This window comes from Coregonus clupeaformis, chromosome 36 (assembly GCF_020615455.1).
Source record: "Coregonus clupeaformis isolate EN_2021a chromosome 36, ASM2061545v1, whole genome shotgun sequence".
NCBI classification, from domain to species: domain Eukaryota; kingdom Metazoa; phylum Chordata; class Actinopteri; order Salmoniformes; family Salmonidae; genus Coregonus; species Coregonus clupeaformis.
In genome coordinates, this window is record NC_059227.1 from 1,618,944 (window position 1) to 1,635,696 (window position 16,753).

The 16,753-nt window shown below is 45.1% G+C and overlaps 1 protein-coding gene across 1 annotated transcript; it reads left to right on the top strand.

Moving 5' to 3' along the window:
- Positions 1 to 322: 322 nt before the first annotated feature.
- LOC121552411 (utrophin-like) lies at positions 323 to 8,996 on the top strand. Its single transcript, XM_041865331.2, has 9 exons — positions 323 to 553; positions 4,010 to 4,160; positions 5,122 to 5,241; positions 5,428 to 5,645; positions 5,906 to 6,023; positions 6,273 to 6,478; positions 7,542 to 7,696; positions 7,906 to 8,095; positions 8,387 to 8,996. The coding sequence occupies exons 3-8, from the start codon at positions 5,169 to 5,171 to the stop codon at positions 7,985 to 7,987; spliced, it is 852 nt and encodes a 283-aa protein (XP_041721265.1). The 5' UTR covers positions 323 to 553; positions 4,010 to 4,160; positions 5,122 to 5,168; the 3' UTR covers positions 7,988 to 8,095; positions 8,387 to 8,996.
- Positions 8,997 to 16,753: the final 7,757 nt, after the last annotated feature.

The window sequence follows — 16,753 nt, forward strand, 5'->3', positions numbered from 1 at the left end:
ATTCACACACACCCATACACATGCATTCATTGTTTCTAACATAATACCGTCTCTTGCCAGCAGATGGAGTCGGAGGAGAGTGCGCCCTCTCTCACTACCTTCTGGATATCAACAAAGTTCTGCTGGCCATGGCCGACAACGAACTGCTGCTCAACACTTCCGAGCTCAGCAGTAGTCTCTACGAAGACTTCTCCAGCCAGGAGGACACACTGAGGGTGAAAGAGGGGGAAGGGAATAACTGTATTGTCCTCTAGGTCTGAATGGAGACCTCTCACTCTTTTACTTACTTCCCTCCTTCCCCTCTCTCCACTCCTCCCTCTCTCTCCTCTCCTCTCTCTCCTCTCCTCCCTCTCTCTCCTCCCTCCCTCCCTCTCTCCCCGAGTATAAAGGTGAGTCTGGAGCATATCGGGGAGCAGGTGACGTTGATCCATGAGCGCCAGCCTGATGCCATCCTGGAGGCATCGCAAAGCGAGGTGACACAGATCGGAGACACCCTCATCCAGCTCAACGCAGAGTGGGACCGCCTCAACCGCATGTACAACCACCGCAATGGGTGAGTGACGGACGGTCAACATTAAGTTACTTAGTACCTGCCAAGATCTTAATACACAATGACCATGAAAGAGCGTAAGGAAGAATGAAATGGGAGAGATATGCCAGTGTATGCACTGTATACCAAGGCCTCAGCACACACACATGCACACACACAGACTGATCACCACAGGCCAAGTTGACTGGGAGCACAAAAACACACACACACACAGACACATACACAGACACACACACAAACAGACAGACTGATCAACACAGGCCAAGTTGACTGGGAACACACACACACAGATGCACACCACATATAGTACACACTATACTCTACGTCAGACATTGAGTGATATAGTCCAACTTAGTTTTGAATGAAGAACAAAAACTGCAATCAACCAAGACAACTTTACCATCTAATCAATCAATATATACCATTAAGAATGTTCAATTGGGAGTAGCTAATTCATGCTCAAAACTCATAAAAGATCCTGACCTGTTCTTATTTAAGAGATATGGTGGTAGTTGTCTTTATGTGGCAGTGTATTGTGAGGTTCATTGGAATTTTCTACAGTGTTATCAGTCATTCCCTGGCACCCAACACATTCACTACTGCTTAATGGAGGTCAGGAATGGGGTGACATTCTTACTTTTCCTTTATCCTTATCAGAAAAATAAGGATTTTTCGAGTGGAGGAACTAGGGTATATCTTGGGAAAATCTCATTCTGATTCCGGCCCGATTCCAAAATCCACCCAACACCCTCAGAAGGAATAATTAATTAGTAAAAAAAAAAAAAAACTGTAATCAAAGAGTGATCGGGTGTTATCTGTTGATCTGAATACTTTCTCAGAATTGAAAGCAGACTGTAAGGATAGAGCTGCCGCTAAAGGGTAGAGCTGCCGCTTTCAAGGAACGGGACTCTAACCCGGACGCTTATAAGAAATCCCGCTATGACCTCCGACGAACCATCAAACAGGCAAAGAGTCAATACAGGTCTAAGATTAAATCGTACTACACTGGCTCTGACGGTCGTCGGATGTGGCAGGGCTTGAAAACTATTACAGACTACAAAGGGAAGCACAGCCGCGAGCTGCCCAGTGACACAAGCCTACCAGACGAGCTAAACCACTTCTATGCTCACTTCGAGGCAAGCAACACTGAAGCATGCATGAGAGCACCAGCTGTTCCGGATGACTATGTGATCACGCTCTCCGTAGCCGATGTGAGTAAGACTTTTAAGCAGGTCAACATTCACAAGGCCGCAGGGCCAGACGGATTACTAGGACGTGTACTCCGAGCATGTGCTGACCAACTGGCAAGTGTCTTCACTGACATTTTCAACATGTCCCTGACTGAGTCTGTAATACCAACATGTTTCAAGCAGACCACCATAGTCCCCGTGCCCAAGGACTCTAAGATAACCTGCCTAAATGACTACCGACCCATAGCACTGACGTCTGTAGCCATGAAGTGCTTTGAAAGGCTGGTCATGGCTCACATCAACAGCATTATCCCAGAAACCCTAGACCCACTCCAATTTGCATACCGCCCCAACAGATCCACAGATGATGCAATCTCTATTGCACTCCACACTGCCCTTTCCCACCTGGACAAGAGGAACACCTACATGAGAATGCTATTCATTGACTTCAGCTCAGCATTCAACACCATAGTGCCCTCTAAGCTAAGGATCCTGGGACTAAACACCTCCCTCTGCAACTGGATCCTGGACTTCCTGACGGGCCGCCCCCAGGTGGTAAGGGTAGGTAACAACACATCTGCCACACTGATCCTCAACACGGGGGCCCCTCAGGGGTGCGTGCTCAGTCCCCTCCTGTACTCTCTGTTCACCCATGACTGCATGGCCAGGCACGACTCCAACACCATCATTAAGTTTGCCGACGACACAACAGTGGTAGGCCTGATCACCGACAACGATGAGACAGCCTATAGGGAGGAGGTCAGAGATCTGGCCGTGTGGTGCCAGGACAACAACCTCTCCCTCAACGTGACCAAGACAAAGGAGATGATTGTGGACTACAGGAAAAAAAAGAGGACTGAGCACGCCCCCATTCTCATCGACGGGGCTGTAGTGGAACAGGTTGAGAGCTTCAAGTTCCTTGGTGTCCACATCACCAACGAACTATCACGGTCCAAACACACCAAGACAGTCGTGAAGAGGGCACGACAAAGCCTATTCCCCCTCAGGAGACTAAAAAGATTTGGCATGGGTCCTCAGATCCTCAAAAAATTATACAGCTGCACCATCGAGAGCATCCTGACTGGTTGCATCACCGCCTGGTATGGCAACTGCTTGGCCTCCGACCGCAAGGCACTACAGAGGGTAGTGCGTACGGCCCAGTACATCACTGGGGCAAAGCTTCCTGCCATCCAGGACCTCTATACCAGGCGGTGTCAGAGGAAGGCCCTCAAAATTGTCAAAGACTCCAGCCACCCTAGTCATAGACTGTTCTCTCTGCTACCGCACGGCAAGCGGTACCGGAGTGCCAAGTCTAGGTCCAAAAGACTTCTCAACAGCTTCTACCCCCAAGCCATAAGACTCCTGAACAGCTAATCATGGCTACCCGGACTATTTGCACTGCCCCCCCACCCCATCCTTTTTACGCTGCTGCTACTCTGTTAAGTATTTATGCATAGTCACTTTAACTCTACCCACATGTACATATTACCTCAACTACCTCAACTAGCCGGTGCCCCCGCACATTGACTCTGCAACGGTACCCCCCTGTATATATAGCCTCCCTACTGTCACTTTATTTTACTTCTGCTCTTTTTTTTTCTCAACACTTTTTTTGTTGTTGTTTTATTTTTACTTTTTTTGTTTAAAATAAATGCACTGTTGGTTAAGGGCTGTAAGTAAGCATTTCACTGTAATGTCTGCACCTGTTGTATTCGGCGCATGTGACCAATACAATTTGATTTGATTAGATTTTTTGATTTGACTATATGAAAATGAATTCAATTGGGTTTACATTTTGGATTTGAATTGCAAAATTAGGCTGCTTTAATCAAAAATTACTTCAAAGCATTACTTAATAAACTTACACTCAATATTTATATATTTGAATGAGCTGACTTGGTATGGGTGTTCAGAGAACGATGTTGATCTCTCATGCACTCATCTTGTAAAACATCAAACGACCGCAGTTCATAACATGGATTTAAAAAGTTATTGTGCTAAAAGGGTGTCAGCAAAAAAAGTCTGAGGGTCTGTAATTCATAAACATTTCGGTTGAGATACTCATTCAATCCATAATGAGGGCATTACAACTCAATGGAACCTTCGTAGTATTCACAATAGACACCATACTAACGAAGGCTACAGCTATATCAGGGCTTGGTCAGAGTTAACTGATTCCAGATCTGCTAGTTTCCACCCTAATGGTTAAGGTTAGGGTTTGGTCTTGGTAAACTTAACTAATACGAGATCTGCTGTCCCCTATCTGTAGGAGTTTTGACTGTGCGGCAGAGGAGTGGAGACAGTTCCACTGTGACCTAAACGACCTAAGTCAGTGGATGACCGACCCGGAAGAGGTCCTCACTAAGGGAAAAGGACCTGATGGACAACTGCACCAGGACACAGCCAGGACACACCAGGAGGTCAGCGAGTGTGTGTTTGTGTGTGAGAGAGAGAGAGAGAGAGAGAGAGAGAGAGAGAGAGAGAGAGAGAGAGAGAGAGAGAGAGAGGCAGGAGAGAGGGTAGAGAAAGAGAGAGAGAGAGAGAGAGAGAGAGAGAGAGAGAGAGAGAGAGAGAGAGAGAGAGAGAGAGAGAGAGAGAGAGAGAGAGAGAGAGAGAGAGAGAATAAGGAGCGCTGGGTTAACAGACGACAGAGGCTCCCTCAGCTGTAGAGAGGGAATGACACTACAGAGAGAGTTAATGTTAGAACGTGTGTGTGCACGAGTGTGTATGCTACTAACTCACCCACTTTAATGATGACCCTGACATTATGCAGAGATAGTATGCAAAATGTAGGATCAACTGCATCAGCACAACATGTTTTATTTATGATAAGTATTTCCATCATCTGAATACGATCAGACAAATCAGACCAATATGTTTACATTAGCGACTGATGCGGATGGGGGGTTTTGGTGTGAGAAATGTATGTTTTTGAACATGAACAATATGCCTTCTCTCCTTAATTATCCAGCACTTTTCATGCTCTATCGTTCATTATATTCCTGCAGAGAGAAGGAGAGAGAAAGAGAGAGAGAGAGTCTTCTAATTGGTATCGTTTGGAATACTAAAGAGTACCAGGCTTTCCCCTGAGGGGAAGAGCTGTTTGAAAGCCAGGCATTGACACCCACAGAATTAAATAGAACAATATTATTAGTATTATATAGTATATTTATGTTTACACCACTCACATCATCATCACCATCATAATTATCAGTAGGATGTGGAGCAGCTAGCACTAGTTACTAGTTACTGTAGAGTGCAATCTATCCAATACCTATCCATTATTCATAGCAGCTAATTTCCAATTGACTCATTCTGTTCATTAATACAGCTTTGATTTCTAGTTTTATATTGATCTGTATGCCCCTCTCTCTCTTCCAGACTGGAAGGCTCTGGACAGCAGGTTGAAGGAATCTCAACAACTACCTATGTTGTCTCCATTGCAACGTCCTGTGTCTTCTCCATGGACGCACCATGTCGCCCAGCAACAACAACTCTCAGGTACCTTAACCAAAATGATTCATTACTAGTTACTACTGTATAACCATCCTATTTTCGAATGATCCTTTCCTATCTGTTTTTAACAACAGTATTGTAATCTAGCAATGCCCCCAAAACAGAATTAAAATAAATATTGAATTGAATTGGCCTCTCTCCACTTCCCTCCTCCCCCCTCTCCATCCACAGTTTCGGTGGTCCCATCGGCAGTACAGATGGCCAGTCTGATGAGTGAGGACCCCCACTACCAGACCCCCCACAGCCCAGAGCTGGTGGTCCCCACAGACCTGAACAACATGGCCATGGAGCTGGCTGAATGGCTGCTGCTCATCACCCAGATGCTTAAGTCCAACATCGTCACTGTAGGAGACACAGATGAGATACGCACCAGCATGGGGCGCTTGCATGTACGTGCGTGTGGGAATGAATGGGGACTGGTGGAGTGTACCGGGTGATGGCTTTAGTCAGCCATCATTTTTGTGGGTACCTGTGACATGTAACTTATCGTTGAGTCTCTGTGTGTGAAGGTATACTAGCATATACTGTACCTGTGAAACGTGTTAGTAATATTTAATGCACCCATGTTTGTGGTTTCTGTAATATGTTCATGTAAAAAGGGCTTTTATAAATCCAATTGACTGACGGATTGGTTGGTTATTCTGCTCAGGTGACGAAGAGTGACCTGGTGCTGCGTCACCCCCAGCTGGGGGATATCTTCACTCTGGCCCAGAACATCAAGAACAAGACCTCCAACTTGGACATACGCACCTCCATCACTGAGAAATGTATGTATGCTCACAGAGCCAGTAAAGCATGAACATAATATACTGTATCATACCTAGAGAGAAAAGCATGAATATACTCTGAGAAATGCATTTGGATACACAAAATCACATCTATAGCTTCAGTTTTCTGTAGAAAGATTATTGTCCAAGTGCAGTTTAGCCTTACCCCAACACGCCTGCACCTCACCCACCCAACCCTGGATTCAAACTGACCATCCACACCTACTTTTTTCCTTTCTCTCTCTGCAGTGGAGAAAGTGCATAGCCAATGGGACAACACGCAGCAAGGCGTGGAGGCGCGGCTCCAGCAGCTGGATAACATGATTGGCCACAGCGATCAGTGGGAGGAGCAGAGACAGGAGCTGAAGGCTCTGATTTGTCAGAATGAGGGGCGCCTGCACAACCTTCTGCAGCTCTCCAGGGAACCCCTGACCAAACAGCTCATTGACAACAAGGTACAGTGACCCTTCCCCTTTGACCTTTGGACTACTGACACTGCCCCATTAGCCAGATGGGTGGAGTAGCCCCAAATCAATGATAAAGGGTAATATATTTGTAATTATGTTCATGGTTAAGGTTAGGATTGGGAACTGTAATCTGATCTTAGATCTGTGACTCGAGGCAGCGTATGGCAAGTATGTTTTTAAGTGTTTGCATCTAACACACATGTGTACCATTCATCATGCGTTTTAGTATCACAGTGTGTCGTGCTGATTATGACAAGGACTATATGCAGATGAGAGGGCTCACTGTTGGTTAGTCACAACTATTACTGATAGTGTTGATGAATGCTGATCAATCATGCCTTGCAGGTAAATAATGGTAAGCATATGAGCGGTCTCCTATTGGGATTGTCGTGTACTTTATTTTCATATGTGGCCCAATGCAATGCCAATGTCAAACACTAGAGGGCATCTGTGTCTAATTCACTGTGGTACTGTACTGTAGTTCCAATGCCCTAGAACAGGTACTGATACCTGTTCTGATTTAATTAAATAGGTTATCATACCTTAAATAAATAAAAAAGTGAGATCCTGAGGGAACCACAATAATTGCAGTGAGATTAAAGGGATGTGAGAAGGATATGAAAGATATCTATATCTTTTCTCCTGAGTGGCGCAGTGGTCTAAGGCACTGCATCGCAGTGCTAACTGTGCCACTAGATCCTGGTTCGAATCCAGGCTCTGTCGCAGCCGGCCGCGACCGGGAGACTCATGGGCGGCGCACAATTGGCCCAGCGTCGTCCAGGGTAGGGGAGGGAATGGCCGGCAGGGATGTAGCTCAGTTGATAGAGCATGGCGTTTGCAATGCCAGGGTTGTGGGTTCGATTCCCACGGGGGGCCAGTATTAAAAAAAATATGTATTCACTAACTGTAAGTCGCTCTGGATAAGAGCGTCTGCTAAATGACTAAAATGTAATGTAAATGTAAGGGAAATATTTACAAAGCCATATGGTGCAACTGTTTAGTCTGTGAGGAGTAAGTTGTTGTCATTATTTGATGTTTGTTTTTTCGCCAGGTGTTCTTGCAGGACCTGGGAAGAGGTCAGGGTACCGTGACAACCTTTAATGAGCTGTCCAATCAGCTCCTGCGAGAGTATTCTGGAGACGAGACAAGGAGGATCAAAGATGTCACAGAGAAACACAACATAGCCTGGAACGGCATCAACAATAGGTGGACACACATACACAGACACACACGCACGTATACACACACACACTTGTCAAGTCTCACCTTTATAATGTCCTGAACTACTTTAATTCTTGACTCGGCTAGCTAATTCATCAATGGACCTCCAACCAAACCAATGCTTGATCATTTGTCATTACATCTATCAACTAGTCAGTGTATTGATTGTCATATTGATGTTGATTGATTGACAGGGCTAATGACCACCAGGCCCAGCTGGACAGTGGCCTGAAGGTTCTGCAGATGTCCCTCAGCGATCTGGAGGCCTTCCTTTAGTGGCTGCAGGAGGCCGAGACTATCGTCAACATCCTGGTTGACGCCTCCCAGAGGGAGGAGCTATCACAGGACTCCGCCCACGTCAAGAAGTTGAGGGGGCAACTGGAGGTAGGCCACGGCCTTTGGATCTGCTGATTGTTTGTGTACGTGTGTGTGTGTGTGTTTAAAGTTGTAAAATGACAGAAAATAAAGAGAACTGGGATTAAGCGGTATATGGAGGTAAATGGCTTAGATGAGGGACTGAAACACATGAGACACAAACAGCACAGCACACAGAGAGAGGGCAGAGGGCAACACACACACACATCTGTTCACAGATTAAATACTATAGACTCCTACAGCCATATGTGATTTCATTCAGCTGCCATTGAGTTGTGCTTTTTCATTGTCTTTTTATAGGTTAGTCTCACTTGAAGGAGCATTGAAGATCTAAAAACAGCCTGGTCATTCATGGTCTCCTACATGGGCTCTTTTCTCCATCTCTGTTTCCACCCACAGGAAGCCCACATCATTGTAATTTCAAATTGAGCTTTCCGGAAATTGCTTTTTTTTTCTCCATTCTACCCTCTACCCCTTCTTGTCCTCTCTCCCCCTTCTCCTCCTTCCCCCTTATTTCTTTCTCTGGCTCTTGTGTCTCAACTTGGGGTAAGATTGATGGACTGCGCTCAGAGCTAAAGGGAAACTGGATTAATGAAATAGAATGAATGAGAAAGGGGAAGGAGGAAAGAGAGGGACATTGGAATGAGAGGAGGGAGCAGGACAGACTGAAGGTGGTCAGAGTGAGATGGGGGAAAGGAGACGGTCACCTGGAACCTTCCTTCATTTAGAGTGACTCGTCTGTCACCAATCAATGTCAAGTCGGTCACCTAACCTGTGTCTCTTATGGAGAGGTTCAATATCACTACAAGCCACATTCTTTCTTAGGAGAAGAATTGCTTCTCAGAAGTTTGGTCTAGAGAGGAGCCATTGAAAGATGAAGCACCTTATTGTTAGGTGTTACAACTGAAGAGAAAATGTTTTATTCAAAACAATTTTTTACCTTATCACATAAATGGTCTTGCAGTAGGAGATCGTTTGAGGTGAAAGAAGTAGATGGTTATCTTTGTGTGATGATCTTTCTGTGCTAGCCTGTTTCCCTATGCTGGTGTAATGCCATAATTTTGTATTTCACTGTGTTCTGCTGCAGTGACTCCATGTGAAGCCAGCATGCAGCCTGTTCGCTATTAGTCAATGAGACACAAACAGCACAGCACACAGAGAGAGGGCAGAGGGCAACACACACACACACACACATATATCTATATCTATCTATCTATATATATATATATATATATATATATATATATATATATATATATATATATATATACTGCTAAAAAAAATAAAGGGAACACTTACACAACACAATGTAACTCCAAGTCAATCACACTTCTGTGAAATCAAACTGTCCACTTAGGAAGCGACACTGATTGACAATACATTTCAAATGCTGTTGTGCAAATGGAATAGACAACAGGTGGAAATTATAGGCAATTAGCAAGACACCCCCAATAAAGGAGTGGTTCTGCAGGTGGTGACCATAGACCACTTCTCAGTTCCTATGCTTCCTGGCTGATGTTTTGGTCACTTTTGAATGCTGGCGGTGCTTTCACTCTAGTGGTAGCATGAGACGGAGTCTACAACCCACACAAGTGGCTCAGGTAGTGCAGTTCATCCAGGATGGCACATCAATGCGAGCTGTGGCAAGAAGGTTTGCTGTGTCTGTCAGCGTAGTGTCCAGAGCATGGAGGCACTACCAGAAGACAGGCCAGTACATCAGGAGACGTGGAGGAGGCCGTAGGAGGGCAACAACCCAGCAGCAGGACCGCTACCTCCGCCTTTGTGCAAGGAGGAGCAGGAGGAGCACTGCCAGAGCCCTGCAAAATGACCTCCAGCAGGCCAGAAATGTGGATGTGTCTGCTCAAACGGTCAGAAACAGACTCCATGAGGGTGGTATGAGGGCCCGACGTCCACAGGTGGAGGTTGTGCTTACAGCCCAACACCGTGCAGGACGTTTGGCATTTGCCAGAGAACACCAAGATTGGCAAATTCGCCACTGGCGCCCTGTGCTCTTCACAGATGAAAGCAGGTTCACACTGAGCACATGTGACAGACGTGACAGAGTCTGGAGACGCCGTGGAGAACGTTCTGCTGCCTGCAACATCCTCCAGCATGACCGGTTTGGCGGTGGGTCAGTCATGGTGTGGGGTGGCATTTCTTTGGGGGGCCGCACAGCCCTCCATGTGCTCGCCAGAGGTAGCCTGACTGCCATTAGGTACCGAGATGAGATCCTCAGACCCCTTGTGAGACCATATGCTGGGTGCGGTTGGCCCTGGGTTCCTCCTAATGCAAGACAATGCTAGACCTCATGTGGCTGGAGTGTGTCAGCAGTTCCTGCAAAAGGAAGGCATTGATGCTATGGACTGGCCCGCCCGTTCCCCAGACCTGAATCCAATTGAGCACATCTGGGACATCATGTCTCGCTCCATCCACCAACGCCACGTTGCACCACAGACTGTCCAGGAGTTGGCGGATGCTTTAGTCCAGGTCTGGGAGGAGATCCCTCAGGAGACCATCCGCCATCTCATCAGGAGCATGCCCAGGCGTTGTAGGGAGGTCATACAGGCACGTGAAGGCCACACACACTACTGAGCCTCATTTTGACTTGTTTTAAGGACATTACATCAAAGTTGGATCAGCCTGTAGTGTGGTTTTCCACTTTAATTTTGAGTATGACTCCAAATCCAGACCTCCATGGGTTGATAAATTTGATTTCCATTGATAATTTTTTGTGTGATTTTGTTGTCAGCACATTCAACTATATAAAGAAAAAAGTATTTAATAAGATGATTTCATTCATTCAGATCTAGGATGTGTTATTTTAGTGTTCCCTTTATTTTTTTGAGCAGTGTATATAATATACACTACCGTTCAAAAGTTTGGGGTCACTTAGAAATGTCCTTGTTTACGAAAGAAAAGCCAATTTTTTGTACATTAAAATAACATATAATTGATAATACAGTGTAGACATTGTTAATGTTGTAAATGGCTATTGTAGCTGGAAACGGCTGATTTTTAATGGAATATCTACATAGGCGTACAGAGGCCCATTATCAGCAACCATCAGTCCTGTGTTCCAATGGCACGTTGTGTTTGCTAATCCAAATTTATCATTTTAAAAGGCTAATTGATCATTAGAAAACCCTTTTGCAATTATGTTAGCACAGCTGAAAACTGTTGTGCTGATTAGAGAAGCAATAACACTGGCCTTCTTGAGACTAGTTGAGTATCTGGAGCATCAGCAATTCTGGGTTCAATTACAGGCTCAAAATGGCTAGAAACAAATAACTTTCTTCTGAAACTTGTCAATCTATTCTTGTTCGGAGAAATGAAGGCTGTTCCATGCTAAAAATTGCCAAGAAACTGAAGATCACGTACAACGCTGTGTACTACTCCCTTCACAGAACGGTGCAAACTGACTCTAACCAGAATAGAAAGAGGAGTGGTAGGCCCCGGTGCACAACTGAGCAAGAGGACAAATACATTAGAGTGTCTAGTTTGAGTTACAGGCGCCTCACAGGTCCTCAACTGGCAGCTTCATTAAATAGTAACCGCAAAACACCAGTCTCAACGTCAACAGTGAAGAGGCGACTCCGGGATGCTGACCTTCTAGGCAAAGTTGCAAAGAAAAAGCCATATCTCAGATTGGCCAATAAAAATAAAAGTCTGAGATATTGCTTTTTCTTTGCAACTCTGCCTAGAAGGTCAGCATCCCGGAGTCACCTCTTCACTGTTGACGTTGAGACTGGTCTTTTGCGAGCCTTCCCCAAACTGTTGCCACAAAGTTGGAAGCACAGAATCGACTAGAATGTCATTGTATGCTGTAGCGTTAAGATTTCCCTCCACTGGAACTAAGGGGCCTAGCCTGAACCATGCAAAACAGCCCCAGACCATTATTCCTCTTTTACCAAACTTTACAGTTGGCACGATGCACTGGGGCATGTAGTGTTCTCCTGGCATCCGCCAAACCCAGATTTGTGATTCATCACTCCAGAGAACGCGTTTCCACTGCCCCAGAGTCCAATGGCGCCGAACTTTACACCACTTTACACCACATGGAAACCCATTTCATTAAGCTCCCGGCGAACAGTTCTTGTGCTGACGTTGCTTCCAGAGGCAGTTTGGAACTCGGTAGTGAGTGTTGCAACTGAAGACAGACGATTTTTTACGCGCTACGCACTTCAGTATTCATTGGTCCCGTCTGTGAGCTTGTGTGGCCTACCACTTTGCGGCTGAGCCATTGCTGCTCCTAGATGTTTCTACTTCATAATAACAGCACTTACAGTTGACTGGGGCAGCTCTAGCAGGGCAGAAATTTGACGAACTGGCTTGTTGGTAAGGTGGCATCCTATGACGGTGCCACGTTGAAATTCACTGAGTTTTTCAGTAAGGCCATTCTACTGCCAAAATATATTTTAGATTTTAGATTCTTAAAATAGCCACCCTTTGCCTTGATGACAGCTTCATACACTCTTGGCATTCTCTCAACCAGCTTCATGAGGTAGTCACCTGGAATGCATTTCAATTAACAGGTGTGCCTTGTTAAAAGTTAATTTGTGGAATTTCTGTCCTTAATGTGTTTGAGCCAATCAGTTGTGTTTTGACAAGTTGGGGGGGTATACATTAGATAGCCCTATTTGGTAAAAGACCAAGTCCATATTTGTCAAGGTCGAGGTAAGGAGTAGACCAAGGCGCAGCGTGATGAACAAACATGACTTTAATTAGTTAAAGCGTCAAAATACAAAACAAAACACGACTCGTGACGTCCACGGTATCAATGACCGAACACGGAACAAAAACCCACAACCACAAAGGGAAAACATACAGTTTAAATATGGCTCCCAATCAGAGACAACCAGCCAACAGCTGACACTCGTTGCCTCTGATTGGGAGTCACTCAGGCAAACATAGAAATACAACAAACTAGAATGAACACCAACATAGAAATACACACATAGAAATGAACACACCCTGGCTCAACATAATGAGTCCCAGAACCAGGGTGTGACAATATTATGGCAAGAACAGCTCAAATAAGCAAAGAGAAACGACAGTCCATCATTACTTTAAGACATGAAGGTCAGTCAATACGCAACATTTCAAGAACTTTGAACGTTTCTTCAAATGCAGTTCCAAAAACCATCAAGCGCTATGATGAAACTGGCTATCAAGAGGACCGCCACAGGAAAGGAAGACCCAGAGTAGAGTTACCTCTGCTGCAGACGATAAGTTCATTAGAGTTACCAGCCTCAGAAATTGCAGCCCAAATAAATGCTTCATAGAGTTCAAGTAACAGACACATCTCAGCATCAACTGTTCAGAGGAGATTGTGTGAATCAGGCCTTCATGGTCGAATTGCTGCAAAGAAACCACTACTAAAGGACACCAATAATAAGAAGAGACTTGCTTGGGCCTAGAAACATGCACAATGGACATTAGACCTGTAGAAATGGTCTGGTGTCCAAATTGGAGATTTTTGTTTCCAACCGCCGTGTCTTTGTGAGAAGCGGTGTGGGTGAACGGATGATCTCTGCATGTGTATTTCCCATTGTAAAGCATGGAGGAGGAGGTGTTATGGTGTGGGGGTGCTTTGCTGGTGACACTGTCTGTGGTTTATTTAGAATTCAAGGCACACTTAACCATCATGGCTACCACAGCATTCTGCAGCAATACGCCATCACAACTGGTTTGGGCTTAGTGGGACTATCATTTGTTTTTCAACAGGACAATGACCCAATACACCTCCAGGCTGTGTGTAAGGGGTATTTTACCAAGACGGAGAGTGATGGAGTGCTGCATCAGATGACCTGGCCTCCACAATCCCCTGACCTCAACTAAATGGAAATGGTTTGGGATGAGTCAGACCGCAGAGTGAAGGAAAAGCAGCCAACAAGTGTCAGCATATGTGGGAACTCCTTCAAGACAGTTGGAAAAGCATTCCAGGTGAAGCTGCTTGAGAGAATGCCAAGAGTGTGCAAAGCTGTCATCAAGGCAAAGTGTGGCTACTTTGAAGAATCTCTTTATATAAAATAAATGTTGATTTGTTTAACACTTCTTTTGGTTACTGTGTGATTCCATATGTGTTATTTCATAGTTCTGATGTCTTCACTATTATTCTACAATGTTGAAAAAAATTATGAAAAACCCTTGAATGAGTAGGTGTGTCCAAACTTTTGACTGGTTCTATACAGTTGAAGTCGGCACTTTACATACACCTTAGCCAAACACATTTAAACTCAGTTTTTCACAATTCCTGACATTTAATCCTTGTAAAAATTCCCTGTCTTAGGTCAGTTAGGATAACACTTTATTTAACTTTTTTCGGGTAGCCTTCCACAAGCTTCCCACAATAAATTGGGTGAATTTTGGGCCATTCCTCCTGACAGAGCTCGTGTAACTGAGTCAGGTTTGTAGGCTTCCTTGCTCGCACACACTTTTTCAGTTCTGCCCATACATTTTCTATAGGATTGAGGTCAGGGCTTTGTGATGGCCACTCCAATACCTTGACTTTGTTGTCATTAAGCCATTTTGCCACAACTTTGGAAGTATGCTTGGGGTCATTGTCCATTTGGAAGACCCATTTGCGACCAAGCTTTAACTTCCTGACGGATGTCTTGAGATGTTGCTTCAATATATCCACATAATTTTCCTTCCTCATGATGCAATCTATTTTGTGAAGTGCACCAGTTCCTCCTGCAGCAATGCACCCCCACAGCATGATGCTGCCACCCCTGTGCTTCACGGTTGGGATGGTGTTCTTCGGCTTGCAAGCGTCCCCTTTTTTCCTCCAAACATAACAATGGTCATTATGGCCAAACAGTTCTATTTTTGTTTCATCAGACCAGAGGACATTTCTCCAAAAAGTATGATATTTGTCCTCATGTGCAGTTGCAAACCGTAGTCTGGCTTTTTTAGGGCGGTTTTGGAGCAGTGGCTTCTTCCTTGCTGACTGGCCTTTCAGGTTATGTCGATATAGGACTCGTTTTACTGTGGATATAGATACTTTTGTACATGTTGATTTACACAACATGCCTACAACTTTGAAGATGCAAAATAAATTGTTTTGTGAAACAAACAAAACCTTAGACAAAAAAACAGAACTTGTCAATACTTTGTAGAGCCACCTTTTGCAGCAATTACAGCTGCAAGTCTCTTGGGGAAATGTCTCTATGAGCTTGGCACATCTAGCCACTGGGGTTTTTGCCCATTCTTTAAGGCAAAACTGCTCCAGCTCCTTCAAGTTGGATGGGTTCCGCTGGTGTACAGCAATCTTTAAGTCATACCACAGATTCTCAATTGGATTGAGGTCTGGGCTTTGACTAGTCCATTCCAATACATTTAAATGTTTCCCCTCAAGTGTTGCTTTAGCAGTATGCTTAGGGTCATTGTCCTGCTGGAAGGTGAACCTCCGTCCCAGTCTCAAATCTCTGGAAGACTGAAACAGGTTTCCCTCAAGAATTTCCCTGTATTTAGCGCCATCCATCATTCCTTCAAATCTGACCAGTTTCCCAGTCCCTGTCGATGGAAAAACATCCCCACAGCATGATGCTGCCACCACCATGCTTCACTGTGGGGATGGTGTTCTTGGGTGATGAGAGGTGTAGGGTTTGCGCCATACATAGCGTTTTCCTTGATGGCCAAAAAGCTCAATTTTAGTCTCATCTGACCATATTACCTTCTTCCATATGTTTGGGGAGTCTCCCACATGGCTTTTGACGAACACCAAACGTGTTTGCTAGGCTTTTTTCTGGCCACTCTTCCGTAAAGCCCAGCTCTGTGGAGTGTACGGCTTAAAGTGGTCCTATGGACAGATACTCCAATCTCCGCTTTGGAGCTTTGCAGCTCCTTCAGGGTTATCTTTGGTCTCTTTGTTGCCTCTGATTAATGCCCTCCTTGCCTGGTCCGTGAGTTTTGGTGGGCTGCCCTCTATTGGCAGGTTTGTTGTGGTGCCATATTCTTTCAATTTTTTTATAATGGATTTAATGGTGATCTGTGGGATGTTCAAAGTTTCTGATATTTTTTCATAACCCAACCCTGATCTGTACTTCTCCAAAACTTTGTCCCTGACCTGTTTGGAGAGCTCCTTGGTCTTCATGGTGCCCTTTGCTTGGTGGTGCACCTTGCTTTGTGGTGTTGCAGACTCTGGGGCCTTTCAGAACAGGTGTATATATACAGAGATTATGTGACAGATCATGTGACACTTAGATTGCAAACAGGTGGACTTTATGTAACTAATTATGTGACTTCTGAAGGTAATTGGTTGCACCAGATCTTATTTAGGGGCTTCATAGCAAAGGGGGTGAATACATATGCATGCACCACTTTTCCGTTATTTATGTTTTATAATCACCACACACACACTGCCGCTCCTGCTGTGTGCGGGCTGTACGCTGTGCATCTCACTTGTGCTCGCTCTCTCCCCTGCTGTCGCTCTCTCTCTCTTACTCACACTCTCTCTCCTTCTCCCTCTCTTTCACTCTCTTGTTCCCTCTCTCCCGGTCTGGCTGGTGTAGTGTCATTCCCTCTCTACAGCTGAGGGAGCCTCTGTCGTCTGTTAACCCAGCGCTCCTTATCCCCCCTTCTCTCTCTCTCTCTCTCTCTCTCTCTCTCTCTCTCTCTCTCTCTCTCTCTCTCTCTCTCTCTCTCTCTCTCTCTGTGTTGTCCGCT

What these genes read in the sequence shown, in the direction of transcription:
- LOC121552411 (XM_041865331.2), top strand. Translation starts at nt 5,169, where the DNA reads ATGTTGTCTCCATTGCAACGTCCTGTGTCTTCTCCATGGACGCACCAT. An exon ending in CCAGCAACAACAACTCTCAG is followed by an intron (nt 5,242 to 5,427) that starts GTACCTTAACCA and finishes CTCCATCCACAG; the next exon opens with TTTCGGTGGTCCCATCGGCA. An exon ending in CCAGCATGGGGCGCTTGCAT is followed by an intron (nt 5,646 to 5,905) that starts GTACGTGCGTGT and finishes TATTCTGCTCAG; the next exon opens with GTGACGAAGAGTGACCTGGT.